Source organism: Poecile atricapillus, chromosome 2, assembly GCF_030490865.1.
Source record: "Poecile atricapillus isolate bPoeAtr1 chromosome 2, bPoeAtr1.hap1, whole genome shotgun sequence".
In the NCBI taxonomy this organism is placed as follows: domain Eukaryota; kingdom Metazoa; phylum Chordata; class Aves; order Passeriformes; family Paridae; genus Poecile; species Poecile atricapillus.
Window position 1 is genome coordinate 17,648,569 of NC_081250.1, and position 21,935 is coordinate 17,670,503.

The window sequence follows — 21,935 nt, forward strand, 5'->3', positions numbered from 1 at the left end:
GGCAGCCCTCATTTCTCACCATCAGTACTGCAGCAATCCAGAGGCACCTCATGGATTCTGCTCAGATACAAAGCCCAGTCTTCCTCTTAATCCACCAGCTCAAATTCATAGGAGTTCCACCCTAGTAAGTGGAGTGACACAAACATAAAGCCAATGCAAGCTATAAATGAGATCCACCAAATATACACATACAGTTTATGAAAGGCTCCAAGCTATTATTCATGCTCAACTCCTGTAAACACTACATTCCAGGATTCTGAATTTTAAACAGATCCTAAAAAAATTCCCAAACTCAGCAACAACAGTGGGAATTCAAGTAACTGAGCGATACAAGTGGGTATTTGATAGGAAAGCATTTTTATTATTGGCAATAAGCACTAGGATGGATGTTACTTAATAATCAAGTGGATTCCTAGGTATGACATCTTAGGAAAACCAACCCACACAGAGGCAAAGGAACCAGCAACATTTACAGAGCTGTAGCTACAAGTACTTGTAAAGATTTTTGAAGAAAGCGGTGCAGAAACCTTCAGCATTATCTGAACTTGTAACAATTATTCAGGATGTTGATTCTAATATCAAATAAGAAAAATAAGACAAATGTCATATAAATACTTAATAAGTAATGCCATATATATTTTTTCCACTGAATGTTCACCAATATTAAAATGCTTAAAATAATACTACAGCAAGTATAATTTTAAGGACTTCTCAGGAACTAGCACACAGTACAAGCTTTCACAAAATAAATGTTGACCCCAATAGTCAACGTTTCAGGACCCAACAGCACCCTACGAGAGTCATAGTCTAGACTGCTGCTTTGTGAGCCAGAACGGTGCTGTAGAAAAAACCCTGAAATATCTAACAGAGAAGAAAACTCAAGATATGCCCACGAAGGAACAGCATTATCCAAAATTAAAATGTGTAAATAGATACTCCACAGAGGCAGACAAACCCAAGGAAATGAAGGCACATTCCAAGCCACCTCGGGGATAAATGCCAGAAAACAGAAGGAGGTTCAGAATGAGCCAGCAGGTCTCTCTCCCCCCTCTGCCAAGACCAGTTAGGTTACATTTCCTCAGTCAGCCATGGTCTTTCCCCCCAAGCCGTATGTTAAGAGGCACTCCCCTGCTTGTTTCTTTGTGCTACAGGGCTCATCTTTCAGCCAGCTGAGTAGAGCTGACCCTCCTTAAGGACTTCTCTGATAAAACATGTTGTCTGTGCTGGTTCTGGGTTACAACATCATCAGAAAGGATAGGCCAAAATAAGGATGGACAATTCTGGTGCAAACTTACATGTAATTACTCAGTGTTTTTTGATAACTCTTTTACTTAGAATACACTATTTTATTTACAAGGATCTAGATCCTTGTAACCTTTTCAGGGTATATATTTAAGGATCACACATGGAACTAGCAATTACAGAAGATCCAGTATCTTACAACCACTCATGGGATTTGACAAAGAATTAAAACTGTAGTTAATCATGCCCCATGACTGACATCTATCTGCTACAGCTTGGCAAAAGAATGCACTTTCAGTACATCTGCTTTAGTCCTTTCACTGACTCAGAAAAAATAAAGGAAAAAATTGCAAGGCTCTTTAAATGCAGTAAAATTGCAAATAATTAGGAATGAAGTCTGAAAGTACCCGAATAATGAAAAGTGAAATTCTGCAGAGATGCCTATGCAATGGGCAGTCATGGAGTACCAGAGATTTTCATCAAGTTTTCTGCATGCCTCTGCTTCTGGTCCTCTGCTCAGATTTGTCCACACTAATCCTCTCATGCTTTTGTTCTAGCTGGTTTTATGTTTCTGCTCTTCATAGTGTTCTTCTATGCTCATTTCCAGATATTTTTTATACTAATCTATATAACAGAAACCTTTTTTCTCTTTTCCTTTCTCCTGAAAATTTGCTTCACACATTTCCATAGACAAAACAGAACCAAAAAAAAAAATAAAATTTGTATAACCTGAAAAGAGTTTTAATTTCATCTCTTGATCAATTCCTACTTTTTATTTCTTGTCTCCTGGAACTTTCTTAGCCCTTATCTTGACAGAAGCTTATCTATTCAGCAGAAGAATCTTATATATCTTGGAGGTTGCTAGCACTCCTGGCAGTGTACAAATGGTAAACAAAGACACCAAAAAATAAAACCAAGGAAGTAATATATATTTTTCCAATAATGTACTCTAAAGAACATAGCATAGGCACCTTCCCCTTCCTCACATTTAAGAGTCTTCTTGACATTTCACATAGAGAGGAAAAATTAGTAGAAAAATGGAAGCCTACTCTTCTTGACCTTCAAGTAAACTACTTGTCCTGTGCCATGTGCCAAAGATGGATATCGGATATGTCACAGACTGCAAATAGGCAAATAAACAGGCTGTGTTTCATGTATGATGAGTTTATTAACTCTAAAGTATTGCCACAGCACATAAATTCTTACTACTGCAATAATAGTTCTTCATTGTATTCCTGTTAGATCCACATTATTGTTATCTGAAGTGATACTGTGATCTGCTTTTTCCACAGACAGAGTCTTTGGGTTTCCACATTGATGCAACAACAGCGTTTTACTTGTCTGGACATGCTATTAGCAACACATTACTATTGAAGAGAAAGCAAATACTACCCATACTATCTCGTTTTTAAGCACTTTTCATATTTTTCCACAGCACTTTCTCAGAAAAGTTAAATGCTTATACATGTCTGTATAAACTAAAGTTCATATTACCTCTGCTCAACTGATGTATTTGGATACTCTGTCTCACTGGGGGAGTTGGGGGTAGGGAGATGACTCAGCAGCTGAATGCAACATTAAACCATCTCTCGTGACAAGCTCACTTCTGTGCTTTTGGTGCTTTTTCACCATTACAAGATGTTAAAATCTATGGTATCTTTCTCTGGGATGCTGTGAGCTGGAAATGGCACCACAGCAGGAGCAGGCACATGCCAGCATCCTCCAGAGATGAGGAGAGTGGAAGGGCAGCTGCCCACCTGCAGATCCTGTAGGAGTTAGTTAAACTCTTCCCTGATGCCTGCTCATAGAATAGCATGTCTCTAGCTTTCATTTCTCTATTCTGTGCCCAAACTTTTCACTGTTTTCTGTTGAATCAACAAGAGTTACAAAGCCAGTTCTTTCTCACAAGCATCTCGGTTTGGTGGCAATACCGATTTTTATGGTATGAATGGCCAGAATTATTTCCTCTTTGATGAGGAGAAAGCCTGTGCCTGTGCCACGGCTGCCCACCACCCTAGCACTGAAGCAAGGTACCCCACTTGCCTGGAGCCTCCTTGGCTTGGAGGCATGTTCTGCGCTGGATGCTGCCCGAGCTGCCCCTTCTCTGCAGCACTGCCGGCCTCCTCCTGCCGCCGGCGGTCCCGAGGGAAGCCTGAGCTCGCCATACTCACCCAGGAGTGATGCCAGCAGAACACAGGGCACACAGCCCTCCCCTGGCCACCTGCCGGGCGGTCACTGAGCAAAGCAATGAACTCGGTGTACCGCGAACCTGAGGTACTGCCCCAGAGCTGCAGATCTGCTCGTGCTCTCAGAAAGGGAGGAAACAGACCCAGAAGAACTTTTCCAAGTAAGGTAAAAGAAAGCATTCCTCCTCCCTCCCATGGTGAATGAGGAGGGGAAGATAACTCAGTCATCAGCACCAGTAATGCTCAGTCACAGCCATGCACTCCCCGTCTCTGTGACAGGGTCAGGATGCTCCAACGAATGGCCATTTTACTCAATTTAGTGGATTTATTTTAGGGCAAAAATCCTCTCTGCTTATGACAGGATCTTTATCACCACTCTCTATTCACTGATACTGACCCCAGTTTCTTCCACCTAGAGGAAAAAAAGCATGTCTAATGATGTGACAGAGTTTATCTGCCATATTTTTAGGTTGTAATGATATTCAAATCATCCTAAAAATCTGCACGTTTTCCCACGAGACTTGCTAGCTCCTGTTGGTGGCCAGCTGCATGCTCCCTGCTGTGGCAAGCTGCCAAAACTCTTTTCTTTTAATCCTGAGTGCTTTGAATCACCGAGCAGGATATCCACAGGCTGCTCCCCTTGGCAAGACCATGGCTTGCTCTTCAGCTGGTTGATCCACAGAGTTAGCAGAAAAAGTTTTTCATGAAATTCCGTTACAAATTACTAACATTAAACAACGTTTTCAAACTTAATTTTTTTTTTAACTGTAAGCACCTGGATAAATTGAAACCTGTTTTTCAGGAAAGCTGTGTGTTTATAGTAAAGATATTCATTAGGAGCAATAAAAGCTGTAGGTGCTCAGCGCTTAAGCTGCCAGACCTCTTATTCAGATGTTTAATTGCAGGAACTTGCATTTGAAAATGCTGCCCTAAGGAACTCAACAACCCGTCTAAGAGCAGCTTAATTGGTCCAGACAAGTCCAGACTGAAATATGCAACATGCTGCGGCATCTCTTTGGAATACGTGTAATATCAGAAAACCCCAAGCCATCAACATTAAAGTGTAAAAATATTTCACAGTATGTTTCTGTCCAAATCGAAGGTTTTCTTTTGCTACAAATGCCTGCCTGAGATTTGAGGGTAGAAGTTGAAGTAAAACAACAGAGAAAACTATCAGTAACACACTAATATAAAGCAAAAGTTCTACTTAATGAAAGAAATCATTACAATAAAATCATTTATCTCTCTGCTTTATTCTAATCCTTTGTCATGTGAGGAATGTATTAATACATGAGAGTCAAATTAAAAAAGCCACAGATCACCTCACTTTTTTTCCTTGCAAAGGCTTCTATGGGTCCATCAATTTTCCTCAGAGCAAAATTTTATCTTTCACAGTCTCTGTCATATTCTTGCACCACAGTTTCAGTTTATCATTACTTTGTTTAAATAAGTTATCCATAAATTCCAGCCTGGACATCAGCATTTGTCTTAATTAAAACCTTATGGCAATTTCAGTTGGAAGCTATTTTTCTTTTCCCTCCTGAAAAACTCTACTGTGAAGTATTCACAACCCAGCACGACCCTTTGTTCCATCCAGGAGATGGCTGCGTTTCATCAGCAGCGGGTGAGGTTACTCCTACCTACACAATCCCCAAAATCGCCATGAGAACTGTGAAGATTAAAAGGGATGATTTAAACAAAAACTGTCATTATGCTGATTAAAGGGGAAAGATCTTTACATGCTTAAAACCACATGCAAAAACTAAAGGGGGGGGGTGGGGGGGTGGGGGGTGGAAGAATACATACCAGATGCCTAAATGTACCTAGGGGATAGTGAGTTCTGATTCAAGAAGATTATTTACCCATCCCTGTTCTCCCACACACGTCCCTGAGGAAAACAGGAGGGTCTGTTTCAGTGGTGTCTGTTTCCCAAAGCAAAGGAACACAGTGCAGCGATCCTGGAAAAACCTGTTTTTCAGTGTTTCTACAAGCTGAGAAGGCGCTCTGCATTAACATGCTATTTAAAAAATACCCGAACAAGAGACCATCGACATGGGGGCTGCTGAGTGGGAGCGAGGTCTGCGGGCAGGGTGTAGCTGCCAGCCCCCAGCAGGAGCAATGGATCGGGAGAAGCAGCCTCCAGCGGCAGCACACCCACGCCACGGTCTTATTTTTAGCCTCTACTCGTGGAAGTAAACGTGTTGAAGCACTTACTAGAGCTTGTTGCTCTGGCACCTGGGAGAGTTAGGGGGCTGCCGCAGGAGAGAGGTTGTAGAAACTTCTGCTGCTCCTCTCTCCCAACTCGTCACCTTGCTCTTCTGCTTTTTTCCCTCCCTCGAGGCCACCTTGGTGAGGGAGGGAGAAGCCTTACTGCTTGTGTATCTATATCTATACACATATCTATACTGTGTGTATCTACAGGGCCTGTACACACTCACTGCCTCCCTGGGGGAAAAAGGCAGCTGTTGTAGCCATCCACTCTGTATGGCGTTACAAGCCATCTGGGAATGGAAGAGAAACTCAACAGGATGAAAGGTGAGATACAGGTGACTTCAGAGATACACACTGTGCATGTAAGGTAATTCTGCGACTTGCAGAACTAAGATTTTTTGCATGTCCAATACAAAAATATTTATTGCTGTGCTCACAGAGCTGTCCTTAGTTTTGCAGCAACATTTTTACCACCTAAGCCAGTCCCAAGTATGTATAAATCAAAATACAAAGCTGGAATTGGGATAGTGTTTAGGAATCACTTATCTAGGATCTCCCACTGAATTTTGGTGGATTTCAGAGCATGTAATACAAGAACTTCATGTCTATCATGCCATTAAGGAAAAGTCAGAATTAAAAAAAATTGTCAAAGGACACACATGCATTGCACTCCCATATGCAATTAATCTATAGGCATAATACTTCATTGCTGTGAAATACAGAGAGACAAAGCATGCAGATTCATATTTATTTGAGAACTTTAGTTGTGAAGTGAGACACACAATTAAAGGGTAACAAACTCAATTCACAGCAGAGTGCAGAAAAAAGAAAGTACAGTACTAACTCTCTGAGAGGATTCAATTTTCATCATGTACCTTTGAATGTCAAGTTCTGAATGAAGGGAGACCAACATGCACTGCAAAACCTGTGGATCAAAGAGAGAAAAGAAGGGGAGGGGGAGAGATAATTGTTAACAGGAAAAGAAAAAGGAGAACAATAGAAATTAAAAAAGAATAACCTATACATACTGAAAGTATACTGAATAAGGGGAGAGAGAAGAGAAGAGAAGAGAAGAGAAGAGAAGAGAAGAGAAGAGAAGAGAAGAGAAGAGAAGAGAAGAGAAGAGAAGAGAAGAGAAGAGAAGAGAAGAGAAGAGAAGAGAAGAGAAGAGAAGAGAAGAGAAGAGAAGAGAAGAGAAGAGAAGAGAAGAGAAGAGAAGAGAAGAGAAGAGAAGAGAAGAGAAGAGAAGAGAAGAGAAGAGAAGAGAAGAGAAGAGAAGAGAAGAGAAGAGAAGAGAAGAGAAGAGAAGAGAAGAGAAGAGAAGAGAAGAGAAGAGAAGAGAGAAGCACTGAAAAAGAATGAAGGAAATGCACATGTGGCAGAGAACAATATGCTCTATCAATATTAATATGCAATATTCTCAGAACTCTTGCTGGACTCAGTTCAGATGTGCTACACGTGGTTGTATGTCAAAAAAATAAAGGAAGTTTTAATATAAGAGTTAATGGCTGAAAGCTGAGCCATAGAGATTCATATATATATATATATATATATATAAACCATAACCGACAAATAACAAAACATTCTTCCTGTGAAATGATACAACTCTTGGCTGGAGTTAGCAGCAGTCATTACACTTTTGCGTTCATTTCACACTTACTACAGGGACATGGAATCCTTCAAGCAGAACTTAGAAATACTGTGTAACTCATGATTAACCACAACTTAAAATGAGAAACTATGGCATGAATAAAAAGCCTTTGCCAATCACATCTCTCTTTACTATTCCACTTCTGATCTTGAACCCCACAGAACGTGAGAATTTGCTAAAAGGGGTTTTAAGGGCCAAAAAAACCCAACTATTTCTTTCCTCCAACACACGAACAAGATGCTAATTGGAGGGGAAATTGCCTGCTGCTGTTTGAGTTCACAGAAGTGGATGTCCTGTATTTTCCTTAATCTTCATTTGCCTGTGGATGGAGGTAAGGGTGATTTTTGTAGAGTGCTCTAAAAGACCTTCTCTAAGCAATCAATTCTTCCTTCAACAGAGTCAGGCTCCCAAACAACTGCTGCTTCCCAGTTCAGAACATGCAGCTATTCATACCAGGCAAAGAAATGCAACTGCTTTGACAACAAGGACGCCATTGTTAAAGAATCTTATTTAGCAAGTAATTATAATGCCAACATCACAATTAAGAGAGTAATTCAAAAAATCTTTTGAATTTTACAAACCCAGAGGATATCAGCATGTGAGAGCTGATTCTGGGGATGAGATAAGCAACTTATAAGTATGCTATGATTTTTCATGCTTTTGTCCGCTGGATACTTTGGAAGGGCAGTACCATTTTATTTTAAAGAGAACAATAGATCATTTTTCTCCCTATGATAACTGCATCATTTAGAATTGTTCAAGTAAAATGTGATTTTTACAAATAAGCTATTTATGCAAACACAGTACAAATTAAATGTAGCCTTCCGGCAACAACTGGAAACATTCCAGTTCCAAACCACAAAGACAAAACAGTCTGTTGCTAATGTCTCGGTAATACTGAAACTGTATCGGGGTTTTTAATGTTTTTATAATGTCACCATCCCACATATGCAGACCTGAGAAACCCTCCTTGGCTTTTATTAAACAATTCTGTTTAAAAAAAAAAAATAAAAAAGGATTGTATAAGACCAAGTCCCTTCTCAATGCTAAACACAAAGTTTCCAAGGAAAGAAAAGGGAAGAAAAATCATCCTGCATGTTTGCTTGACATTCAGGCATCATTACACGTCAAGACCACACATCAGAAGGGACATTACTCTGCCCAATGGCAGAATTAAAAGTGTGCAACAGTCATCCTTCCTAAAGCCATTGCATAGGATCAACTTGAGCTACTTAGTTTCTTCAAACCTTGTCACCTCATGGAGTATCGAAATTGTGTCACTTTTCTCTGGATTTTCCTAGTCCCAAAGGAAGTGAAACATCCATTGTGACCTAAGGGTGGGTAAGGAAATGAGTATGCTTGGGGAAACCTGCAACACTTCTCAGCCAATCCAGAGAAAATGTTGCCTGTATTCCTAACTCTTCCCCTCCTCCCATCACAACATGGTACTTACTTTAAAGCAAGTAGATAAATTAAGATATGCAGTTAAAATACATAAAATTAGTCCACCTTAGATTCAGAAGTCTTTCCCTCCTCTTGCAGGAATTGGTTTGAACTCATACGGATATGCTGCCAGATTAGGAGCTAGTGTTCTCTGAATAAGCACAGATTTGCAGGAAAAAAAGAACCACACACAAATCCAGAACCACAACAGCAGTGAAGCAGGAGGCTTCTTCAACTCCTGCATAAGGTAGCACCAGGAGACTAACAAGGCGTCCACAGTGTTACATAGCAATCTTCAGATCTCTTAAAGAAGATCCAGACATGCCAGTGTGGGAGAAATATAATTAAGACCATTACTATAGCCCACATAAAGACCTTATTATGAATGAAATTTGAAGACATTTGGGTCTGAATCCAAACCTGAAGCATGGCTTCCTTTGGAACTTTCCAAAATATTTCTTAACTGTCTGCATTTCTATCCAAACTCAACACCACACTGATGCCTTCATCAGCACTCCACTAACCTCAGGGGTATTTAAAAATGGAAAACAATAATGATCTATTTTTTTCCTTTACTTCTGGATTGTAGAGAGTACGATTTTTTTCCATGTATCAGTATGCATATGGATATATATAGCCCACAATAATGGGAAATGAATCCAAGAAGAGCTTTGCAATTTCCAAATGCAGCAAGGGCTGTGATCTTTCAACTCCAGGGACAGGTTTCTGGGACAATCCCCTGTCTTCTGCTTCCCTCGCCAACTCTGTCATTGTTCCAGAGAGATGAGGCATTGAAACAAATACCCACCATGAGGAGGGAAACAGGATGTTGGAGCAAATCCCACAGAAGATTAAAAACCTCTCAACTTGACTTACTAAGAAATAAAAAATTGTATCGTGCAGAACACTCAGCTAATGGGATCTGAGCAACCTCTGCTGGCCAGCAGCTAGGATCCCATGCTTTCTCCTAAATGGAGTTGTACAAAGTCTGTGATTTCATTCTCACCTATGAGTGCAGATCCTCAGCTGGCTTTGAATGAACATTACTTGACCAGCTCAAACAGTGCAAGGAAAATGTGAAAGGTGGGCCTGCCACAGCCCAATGAGATGGAAAGAAGACAGGGATTTTCACTTTCTGTTAACCAAATACCCTCAGAGTACAGAGGCTCCTGTTGAAACTAGTGTTATGATTTTTATGGGTTTGGAAGCAAATAGTCAGAAAACAAGAGGCAGCAATGCTTGTACATGTTGGACTGGCATGCAAAGAAACAGATTAATACACGCAGGTTGACATATAAAAGTAATACATAAAAAATCAACAAAAGAGCGTAAGTAGTTTCCTTTGGAAAAAGGTGGAAAATACTAGAGGCCAAGAAGAGTGGAAGCTGGGGCTGGGTCAAAGCACACAACTAAGAAATGGTTGCAGTGTCCCTGTTAGCAGGTATGAGCAAGAAGGGGTGTTACATTTGAGAAAATTTTGGGAGCCAGACATCATTGCAATGAGAAAAGTACCACAGACAAAGGAAACAGCTGCAAAACATGTTGCTTTTGAACTTTAAACCTAAATGGAGCAAGTGGTGGCCCTGGAAAAAGGTGTAGAAGGCTAAGAGTCATAGGAGGAAAGCAAAGTTTTCCAGGAATGTGCTGAATGTCATTAAACGAAGACATTAGAAAAGTCTGGTGAATACCACTTGTAAGGTAGAGCCCAAGGGAATACACAGCAGTTTAGGGAGGACAAGGATTAATACCTTGGGGCTGACTGACTGTATTAGTCATTATCCCAGGGCCCTCAAAACAAGGCTGAATGAACTGCAAGTCTGCCTTGTGGGATCTGTTTGCTAAGTAGATCAAAGGAATGTATTCACCAATTTAAGCAGGATCAGACCTGTTGAACACTGAAATTCTAGTCTCTAGAGGAAAATGTAGATGCTTGAGACATTTGTGTTGGTGATTTAGTAGAAGACATTTGTCCCCCTGAGTTAGTCTGAAATAATGTCACAGAAGGGTGTTAGGAGCACAATGTGCTCCCTCCGCAGGAATGCAGCATTGGCTGGCAGTGACATACAAGCTGAGGAGCCTTTTCACTGGCAGTGCTGCAAAAGAGGAGCATGTTAAGTTTTCCTTTTTTTTTCAGTCTGTGTAATATGCCCTTGATTTATGCTTCTGATGGATTTCAAAAGGGAAGTCCTTTCAAAAGCAGAATACATTAAACATATTTATCATGGGTGACCCAGGAAGATGACACTCTTGTTGAGGAAAAAAAAAAAAAAAAGAAGCAGCTAAAATGAGAGAAATGCAGCAATACAGAATGAAGCAAAGCGGGGGCTAAGCCAGGTCCCCAGGTCATTAGGATGACAATTAGCGTTCCTTAGGTTTACAGTCTCCGGGTGAAATCCTGCAGAGACATGCAATCAGCTGAAGCTGCAGGGAAACGATAATGAGAACACAAAGGGCTTGAGATGAGTACGTAGATGATGATATACAACTAAATGAGATGCTGACTCATAAGTCCTCTAAAACAGCTTGAAACTGAAGGAAGGAAATGAGGATCAACTGCCTATTTCCTGTGTGCAATGGTTTTGTGGGGAGGATGCGAGAAAATGGTGTTTCTCAACAATGCTGGGATGGGAAAAAGTCAGGATAGTAGCTCAGCTGGGATCAGGCCAAAGAGGTTCTTCCAACAGAAATGTTAAGCACATCAAAGAAGAGAAAAGGTGAAGTCTTTTATCACATGAAAACACAGTCAGTGTACAGGATCAACTGCAGGCGATCTACACGACAGCACTTAAACAACTGCGGGGCTGGGGGGTGACACACACTGTGATGGCCAATGACAAATGGTTCCAAAGGAAGCATGGAAACTAAAGGGCCAGTGAAACTCAAACCAGGAATGCACTCAGAGAGATAGCAAAGGAAGAAGTCTCCACAAAACATTATGACTTGTTATGTTTCAAGGTTTACATTTTCCAGCACATTCTACATCTACATATTCCTCAACCTGCATACGCTCTTTGGTTCAAACTTATTGAATATTACAGCTAAAAATTACATATGATAACCAGGCAAACTATTTCGCTTTTGATTTCCAAAACAACAACAAAGAAGTTTCTTGGCTTCATTGTTGATTTCATCTTCCTCACAGTTCTTGTAAAAAATAGCTAAAACCTTGTGTTTCATTTTAGTGAGGATTAATGTTATTATTTTCTATAATTTCATATAATATATATAGTAAATGTTAAAAGCAAACATCTAGAATAAGAAAAAAAAACCCTCAAGGGAATTCAGGTCATAGTCCAAGCTATACTTTTTAAGAAACAAAATATTTACACTTTTAAAGTAAAAAGTAGTCTGGTATTCAGGGGCTTCAGAATTTCTCCAGGGTCACACAGCCCTCTCTGTTTTCTTGTCTCTCCACCCGTATAGAGATGCTGTTTTGAAACACTGCCTCAACATAAATACAGTATTGTATCTGTACTCCCCCTACAATAGCAAAGAAAAATGTAAAGCCTTGTTCACCTTAGATGACTTACAAGTCTAGGGGTTTTTTTAAGAAAGAACCTGCAGGGTATTGTATATTTCAGTCTTGGCTTTATGCTTAAAGTGCATAATTAAATACATAATTAGGAATAGTCATAGAAGAAATCCACAAGACTCTTTTAATTAATGAAGTAAGGCATGGATAGATTGTTTGGTCATTCTTCAGCCCCAGCATCTACAGGGGTGGGAGCTTATCAGACTCCTCTCTTTCCACATTTCACATAAAAGTAACCAGGACAATACATAAAAGATATTATTCCTGTATTTATGATTTGTCTCTCCCCCACTCACTGTGAAATGCAACATGCAAACCCAGACTGGTTGGTGCATGCTGAAAAAAATATGATAACTGGTCCTAATTTCTCTGAGGTAATCTGAACCTCAGATTTGAATCCATGAACCTGAACTTGAATCGTTCCTCTGTGATGCAAAATTCTGTATGTGAAAAGCCTCCATTGTACAGACCTGGAAAACTGAAAAAACACTGGCTGAAGATCTCAGACTTGGTTGCCTAATGAGGCTTACGAGTTTACAAGGAGGTACCGCCCCGTGCCTCCTAATAATTCTGGTAAGATTTGTATGAAACAGACAAATTTTCAGTTAGTGGTTCAATTGGGGGTTTTCAGACACTGACATGTAATATCTGAGATAGTCAACAATTTAAATATGGATTCAGAGACTAAACTTTACTAAGTGTCAAGAATATTGTTTACAATTTTTCTGTATTTGTCCCACTGTTGGAAACCAAGGAAATTAGACAAAGGCAGTATTTTGGTTTCCAACAGTGTATTGCTCCGAGTATTCACTCCCTTCCTCCTATCATTATCATCTCCTCTTGGAATCACAATATATTGCTGAAGATAAACAACAAAAAAAAATATTATAAATTTTTTTATTCAAAAATTATTATTCAAATAAAGGAATAAAGAAACAATGATGACCTAAGAAGGAAAAGATTTTCATGAGCTGTCTCCAGTATTTTGAAAAGTAAGAGTAATAGAGAAAATGTGATGTTTAAAGAACATAGCTGTTTCTTTTTCTCATTGTTCTGTAGTATTTTTCTCCCAACTTTATTTAAACAACTGGCTGACCTGGTTATTCATACAACAACCATCGCTGAAAAGCACAGTATGGTGTATGCAAGAACAACTGATGGTCTACTGAGAACAACATCCTCTGAAATGCAGAAAAATGCATGTACTTGTCATCTTTCATTGCTCAGATTTAACTGTAATGTTTCTTTAATAAGTTCTTTCTTTTGGACTTCATTTTGGCCTTCAATATTGTTTAAATGTACCTAATTTTTTACGTTGTGATCTGCTCATCCATTTAAACCTTTCAAAAACTACTCAAAGTGATAAAAAATTTTATTACTTCTCATTCAAAATTATAAGGTTACAGGATTTTCTTCCCCACTCCAAAAGAAAAAAAAATAAAAATGGTATTTACTCAGAAAACAGTATAAACAGAACTGTATACATGTATTTTGTTCCACCTTTTTGCTGTGTACCTCCAGAACACAAAACAACTTTAATGCTAATAACTTAAAGCCCAGAACTCCAAATGATGGTCTCAGCCAAGAACCACCACTTTAACTACTGCCCTAGACAACTTTGGGAAAGGGTTCATGCAGTAGAGAACCTGCCTGTAAGGATGCCTGGGACTGAACCCAGTAGCTTTTCTGCTCAGCTTTTATGAAAAAACAAAACCTAAATCTGCTTCATTTATATGCTTCAAAGCTCCTAATTTCTTTTAAGAAAGTAAGTTGTAGAGCAGAAACAATTTAGAGAACACTCATCAAGGGTTACCTGGGTAAGAAAAATCAGTGGAGAACTGCAGGGGCAACCTCAAATTTTGGCAAGTCTCACCAAGTATTTCTCAATATACTAAAGCATTCTTAGAAAACTTAATTAGAATTCCCTTGACCACAGAGAAATAGGTAACTTTAGTCCAATCATAGCTTTCCATGGTCTGAGAGTTAACAAGCTTTGGTTCTCATTTCAGTCACAAAACCACTTTTCCTGTCCTTGGCCCACCATGTACAACAGAACTCACAGTACCTTTTTACCTTACATGGCTTCTGCAATTATTAACTCATGAACAGTTTCCAGCACACTGCAGGGAAAACTGCTACAGGAAAGTATTACATTTATACACCACATTAAATTTGCTCTTAACCTCTTGTAAGGATCACTGTCTTAGCACAGTAGGAAGGTTTTGCTAAGCACAGTCTCCTACATTTTCCCTTACAACACCTAAAACTTTGAACTACAACATCAAAAATAAAAAGCCTGCCTGTTTTATGATTAACTGAATTTATTATCTTCCACCCTTTCTTAAACACATATTTGTCATCTACACAATAACAAGAGAAATGCCTTTGCTCATCATACACCAGCTTACACTTGAATAGTTACAGAGTAATTAGAGTGAAATCCAGGAGAAAAAGTCAGTCTTACTGTCTCATAATATCAGTTATCTCATATAAGTGAGATAGATAAAATCAAGTACAAATAATGTTATACACAAACAGTGAGATTCTGCAAGGTCCCAAGTGATTCCTGTTTTTGATGCAATCAGATATCACTGCTGTGATGCTAGGGGCTAATTAACTCCAGCCAACTTCAGGCTGTGGAAAATGATTGTGACACCTCTATTGCAAAGCAATACTTTGAGTTTTCATTGATAGGTATATTTACATATTAATTTAATTTTCAGATTTAGATATAGATAGTCAAATACTGTATATTGTTCTGCAGTCTTTATTGCAATACATTTTATTATGTACTTCCAAACTTTCTTCTTAAAATTATCTTCTCACACTTAAGGCATATAATATAAACCAAAGAATAAACAAACCATAACATCAGCCTACTAATCAGATATGTCAGTTTAAATATATCCTATTTGGGAACAAAAACAAATGCTACTGGCTTTATAAACCTTATGGAACCAGGAACAAAGCTAAAGTTGGATTTCAAGAGTTGACGTCACCATTGTTCACAAGCCAACACAGGATTTTAAAACTGGAAAGAATCTACAGCATATAAAATGGTTTCCAACTTGTAAGGGGCTAGGCCCCTCGCCAGTGGATAATAATTTGCAATTGAGTTTAGGTTTTCTTTCCTGAGGACAACCTGGGGGAGGGGAATCTAACACATTCATGCAGAACAGAAAGTGCAATTCTGTATTTTTATATGCTATAAAGAGAGATGTCTTTCTAAAATCTCATTTACTTGTATTGTGCATACCTTCTCTTAATGCTTAAATATTTCACAAGCTGGGATCTTTACATGGAACATCTTTGTTCCCCAAAAAACCTTTCTAGCTACAGTGCTAGCATCACTCCTAAATGACAAAGTATCAAAAATTAGGAGAAAACAAGCCTAATATCCCTGGAGGTCTTCAAGGACAGGCTGGATGGAATTCTGAGCAACCTGTTGTAGTAGAAAGTGTCCCTGCCCATGGCAGGAGGTTTAAGGACCCTCCCAACCCAAACAATTCCATGATTAGTATGAACCAATACATACCTTTTCTGCATATCAGAGAGAGGTGAAGTCACATGAGTATTTACATTTGAATTTTCTCTTTTTTCTCTTTTTGAATTTTTTCATGATTTCTTCTTCTTTTAGCACATACACACATTTTAGAACACAGTATCCTTAGAACTGTTGAAAATTTACCAAATCAGATCTTAAAACTTTGAAATTAAGTAAACTTTAGTAGACAAAACCAGATGAGCACTTCATAGCTTCTTCTGAACTTTTGTGAATATTCACTGACCTCACATTCTTCAGTGCCTTCCCTCTCCTAAATTCAACAAAAGAAAATGTTATCTGCTCAAACAAAAAAGGGTATACACAAATATTTGAAAAAACTGTCTCTGTTTCTTCTAATTACATGGCACAGCCTCCAATATAGATAATAAATACTGTAGACAGAACATTATGTAGGTTTGCATTTGAGATTATCCATTTGCCTGGTTACTGACTGTTGAGAGCATGTCTTGTAGTCACAAGGAATTCCTTATGCACAAAAAGGAATCCTGACTCCACAGAAGCTCATGGAATGTGTTTTGTTACAGGCATCCCCATAGGTTATCATCTTTAAGTGCCTTGAAGCCTCAAAAACAGATTTGAGAGTTTCAAAGTGAAGAAAGAATGGGCTCTAATTATTGTTCTTGAAGGAATCTCAGAATAATTTGCTTTACAACAGGTGATTCTGTAGGACTTCAAAAGAAAAACATACTGGCAGTGGTATCTTTTAAGATGTGTCTGAACATGGGTGAAGGTGCCTAGTCTTGTGAAAATAAATATGTTCATAGACTCCACAGATATTCCATTGTAGCTTTGCTCCTGTCTGGTGTTTGCTGTCTGTCTTGGTGTTATCTTAGAAACTAGAAAATAATTCCTATTTTGGCCATGGAGCAATACTTACTGGTTTTTTTGGTCTCTGTTCCTCATCCTTCACTTGCCTATTTTTTAGATGGAAATACAACTTATTTCTTCAAACAGCAGTGAAATATATATTGTCTGTTTACAATCATCAAGGCCTTCTATTTTCTGATACAGCTGTTAGCAAGGGAAACTCTGTGATGGTAGGTTACAGCGTCTAAGTGTGCACTGCAGAGGTGCATATTTTCCCTTCAGTGTCCTCAAGGGATTATCTTCTGGCTTGCACTTGTATCAATTCTGACTGAGAGAAATCATGACCCTGAGATATACTCAGGAGTACTGTTCTATTCAGCATGCTGCTCACAACATAAAGTGATGACAGGCATTGTTGTTCCCAGAAATAATATCCAGGTTGACCAGCTAGAAAACATAGATCTTATTCTCATCCACTCAGAAAGGAGATGCAAAGATGGCTTATGTGGGAGATATTAGTTGTATAACAAATATTCCATACTGTAGGAGTATTATATTTGATTGCTGCAGAAGAGAGACTGAGATGGTTTTTTATTTGCTTTTTTTTTTAAACCTGAAGATTCTGGACTAAAATAATTCAAAACTGAAGAGTACTCTGATTTGATGAACTCAAAAGTAAATACTAAGTTCTTATGAAGACATGAACATATCCAAGACTTCTATTCATATTGATGGTGCTACCCTATTATCCCTTTAACCCTCTTAAAAAAGTTCCCATCCTCAATCATTTTTCTCTAGTTATTGAAATTACCAGAAGTATCATTATTTCTCTTTTTCTAAAAGTCAAACAGAAAACCCAGTCTGACAATGAAGGTGGATTAAGAAGAATTCTGTGAAAGCAGATGTTGCAGGGAGTTCACTGAAGGTTAGACAGTGTAAGAAAGCCAAGTGGAAAAAAAAAATCTAGTGGATGATCATATCTGCCCTGACATGCATTGACTGAGCTTTCAGCTCTGTTTATCTCAGGAACTGAATAAATGGCCAGTAATTTCAATAGTCTCCAATAAGGCAAGGGTGCTAGTTGTACAAAAATTCTGAAAGAAATAAGATGATATTTCATTTTTCTGCAGGAACACTAAATTCTAAAAAGAAATAGTAACTTGATTATTTCAGAGCTATTAATAGACAATTTTATGTCATGTATCTTTCTGCCAGAGTTCTAACAGAAGAAAGAAGGGCATAACAAAAGAACCCAGTAGCAGCAATACCTAGATGTCTCTTCTGGTTCACTGGTGTAGCTCAAGAAATTGATGATTCCACAGACCTCTTTGGAATGTGAACCAAGGGACTGTTTATTGATTCTATAAGTAATGGGATTCTTTCCCAATATCTATTATTTTTTCTTATAAATTTCATTTAAAACTTCCTTGTCTGGGAAACTGAAAGCTTCTAAGAGATTTCTCAAAGAGAAAGCTTAGGTGCTAAACAGTAATAATTCTAATAATTCAGCATTTGCTGAATTTCAGAACTCAAAGGTCTGACAATTAAATGCACGTGCTACTTACAGGACACAGAGATAAGTCAGTACCAGATTACATTATTTATAAATTAATGGTCTAAAAATCTATTAAAAATCTATAAAAAATGCATTTTTTCATTGAAAAGATAGACCCTTCTTTAGTGAAGGTTTGACTAATCATAGTGGATAGAGCTCCCCAACAGTATTGCTTATACTGACCTTTACAAAGATAGCTTCTGTGCTGAAGGAAAACAGAAACTGTTCTCCCAAGAAGAATGAAAGGCAGGCAGTAGAAAAATATGAAGGAAAAAACCATAAGTATACAACATCCAGAAAAGTATGTTTCCAATTTAACTAGATATTCTTATATTTTCTTGCCTTAAAAGCAAATGAAAATTTAAAAATATATGCTCATGTGGCCTAAGAGTACAAAAAACCCTCACAGATATTTTCAAAAGCATTCTATAGACAATTCTAATTTGGAAAGATACTCTCCCAACATGAATCTTTTCAATCTGGTTAACAGAACCTGCCTGTCTTGTCTGCATGAAATTCTTAAAGGAAACTAGCAAAAACTATAGTGAAACAGTGCAGCCCTCTTTTTATGACTTGGTAAATACTAGACAAACAATGAAAACATATGGTCTAGAAAGAATCCTTATTAGATAGCATTTAAAATGGGCAGGGGGGAAGAGGGAACAAAACAGTACTCACCCTTTGAGACCTTTCTTCTGAGGATCTACAACAGATACCAGCATACTAAAGTCTGCAACCCCAGCTGCACCATTTACTGTGCAAGGTCTGAGACAGATGTGATGGACCAAGACACAGGTAGAACAGTTTGCAAACTCCTGCTACTTTGTCAAATTACACTCCAAGCAAGCAAGCAAACAAAAAAAACCCTACCAAATGTTAACCTTCACAAGGTGAACAAACTGATTTCCAGACGAGCTCTTAAGCTCTGGACAGCACATTAATAGGTGGGAAATGCCTGGTTTTGGCTGCAGGGATGATAAAGACGAGCAGCTATCAGCCACTTTGAACGTCCTTGGCTCCTTGGAGCAGAGGCCATAAAAGCCAGGTTATGACTCAGATAAGCTGGCTACAGACCTCTCCTAAATTACCCCACATTGGGCAGTCTGAAGGAGCAATGAGCAGCGGGAGAGTGAGCTCCAGCCACACACCCTTCACCTGCCTGGTGTCTCCTGTAGGGCTGCCTATGCTCAAATCCCTGGGCAAATCCCCAGGCAGCAACTTTTGCTCGTTCTCAGGCTACCTGATTCATGTTGGTGCTGGGCAGATTGTCACTGTTGGACACGATGTAGAAGTGTGGATTCACAGCACACACCAGAACGAGTTGCTAGGAAATGGGCCTTTATTCTCTGAACTTTTCAGCTTTTATAGGGTCTTATATTACAGGTTTAACATGATTGGTCAAGGGAACACCATCTCTTGTCCCACTGGCGGGACAAGAGAAAAACACACTATCTTCAGTTATACAGAACTGTTTTGAGAAAGTAAAATGGTTTACAAATACCGTCCTTGAGCCAGAGAGCTCCCAAGAATCTTCCCCTTGGGAACAGATCAGCCACTGACAGGCTGTAATTCTCTCAGGCTCAGAAAAAATCAGGTCCACAGCAGATCACCAAGCGAAACAAGGACCACTGGCCCACAGCACAGCAGCTCTTCCAGTCATGGCCCGTGATGGCACCTCAGCTGCACTTGGCATGCATTGCTGTACCCAACACTGGGATGACTTATAGGTGAAAAAATCTATGCAGCAATGTATGGGATGGACTAAGCTTCATTTGATTCACATGCAAGGAGAAGAAAAGTCAGTCACATGTGAAGAGCCAGGTCTCTTTCTCTAGACTGCCACAAACCATTAGGAACATCTGACTGACCTCACCTAGCCTTCACATACGTCTTACAAATATGATCTTTTCTAAGTGTTTTTAGTATTTGCCTTTTTGCCTAAAAGCAATATTAAAGCAATATTTTTGAAGTGCATCACAAGATATTAAAGCATTTGACAAATTCTTCTAAGTATCTTAAATCTAAGTATCTAAGTATCAATTCTATCTAAGTATCTTTTAAGTATCTTATCACATTTCTTCCATTGTCAAAACTGATGAGACCTCAAAGAAGGGAAAGCCAGTAACTGTGTAAACTGAAAAATCTTCATGGTGGGTATGGAATAGTGGGAGGGCAACTCTTACTTTGGCCATTGTAATTTGCAAAGGTTTCTTTGCCAGAAGGGGGTCTTCTATTTCTTCATCGTGGGAAGTGAAATAACAATAAAAGTAAATTGATGAAGACCTGCAGAAAATGCTATGCAAATTGCTACGAGTCACAACCAGCCACCTAAGAGTGCTGCATTCCTAATGCCTGAATCTGCTATTTCACAACATCCTGTATTAACAGCAAAGCACACGTCCAAATTACATCTCTCTATTCTGTGCATATGCTTTCCAGACTAGGTTTAACTCATTAGAACTAAGAAAAACCCCAGAGGCAATTTATATTTCCTTTGTCTATTGGAAAAATAGAAGCCTCACATTAAATCTTTTATCAGTGTGCTATTGGGAAAAAAATCTAAGAGGCAGAAATGGGATAGAATCCTTCTAGACTTCCTTACAGTTGAAAATTGGCCAATTCAAAGAATAATTTGTAAAGCAATGGACCATGCTTCATCTCTTTTCCAATTACTATTTTCTGGTTAGTAAATATGAACTCCCTAGCAAGTACTACAGCTTTCCTAAGGCACTGTATTTTCAAAAAAAATTGCATTTTAGTAAACTTACTGGCAAAAGAAGCACATTTCAGTATGAAAGTAAAAAAGGTTTGCCAACTATGTTTCAGGCTATCATTTAATTTCTTGATTTTCTTATGTTAACTGGAGTGGTGCAAAGGAGCACACAAAAATGCTTACTGTGAAGAACATGCTTTGCTGGAAGGAAGAAGTCATCTATTCACACAGTCAAATTCATTGGTACAGAGCTGATGTGAAGGCTAAAGCACTAATGTATTTCTATAAACTGCAAACAAAAGCTTGGAACTCTGAAAATAAGTAGCTTTAACAGTCTGACTTCTAAAAGTCAGCAAAATGGTGTTGACTATTAATTATTAGTTTGATGCCATGGAGAATAAAAAAAATAACATGCTCTATTCCCAGGTTTTGCTTAGAAGTTTCAGTGTTTTGTTTCTGACAAAGAGGTTACACTAGTCAAGCAGTCAAATTCTGCTAGCCTAAGTCATGCAGAACAGTGATTAATCGTGCAAAAATCTCTATGAATTTCTAGCACTGAAAACAAGCAAACAAAAACAGAGTCAGAGTGCTCACAAGAAACCTCCAGCTACTTTTAAGTAGGTGGAGGCACAGCTGGTGGTGTCAGATGTTTAGGGGATTTCCTCTGCATATCTTGTCTTCCCAGTTTTAGATCTGTATTTTCATCACTCACTGTTACCTTCACGTTCTTCCTCTATTTTCCCCAGCTGGTGTAGGGGCCATGTGTGATCCCTACAATACTGTGAAGACATGCAAAGTGAACACGTCACATGCATCTTGTGACCTGTGCATTCCCACAGACCACTGCGACAAGGGGTGAGGCTCGCCACTGAATGTAGCTCAGTGGCACATGGCCTGTGAAAGTGACCCTGATTTTCAAAGCAAATTGCTACTTTCCCTATGATGATAAATCCCTTTTGATGGTAAATAATTCCCTCATGCCAGCCTTGGCCACGAGAATTTTCAATATCCAGTGTTCCACACTTAGCAA

General features: G+C 38.8%; 1 protein-coding gene across 11 annotated transcripts in view; it reads right to left on the reverse strand.

Annotated features, from left to right (window-relative positions):
• KIAA1217 (KIAA1217 ortholog) overlaps nucleotides 1–21,935 on the reverse strand; it is a 175,905-nt gene that overhangs the window by 97,164 nt on the left and 56,806 nt on the right. For 5 of the 11 annotated variants that reach the window (XM_058831437.1, XM_058831438.1, XM_058831441.1 and 2 more), the window contains one exon: nucleotides 6,484–6,564. The exons of 5 other annotated variants lie outside the window; for them this stretch is intronic. In XM_058831437.1, coding sequence (XP_058687420.1) covers nucleotides 6,484–6,564 — 81 coding nt within the window. The remainder of the gene's footprint in view (nucleotides 1–6,483; nucleotides 6,565–21,935) is intronic. One more of the 11 variants, XM_058831445.1, reaches the window with a different exon arrangement.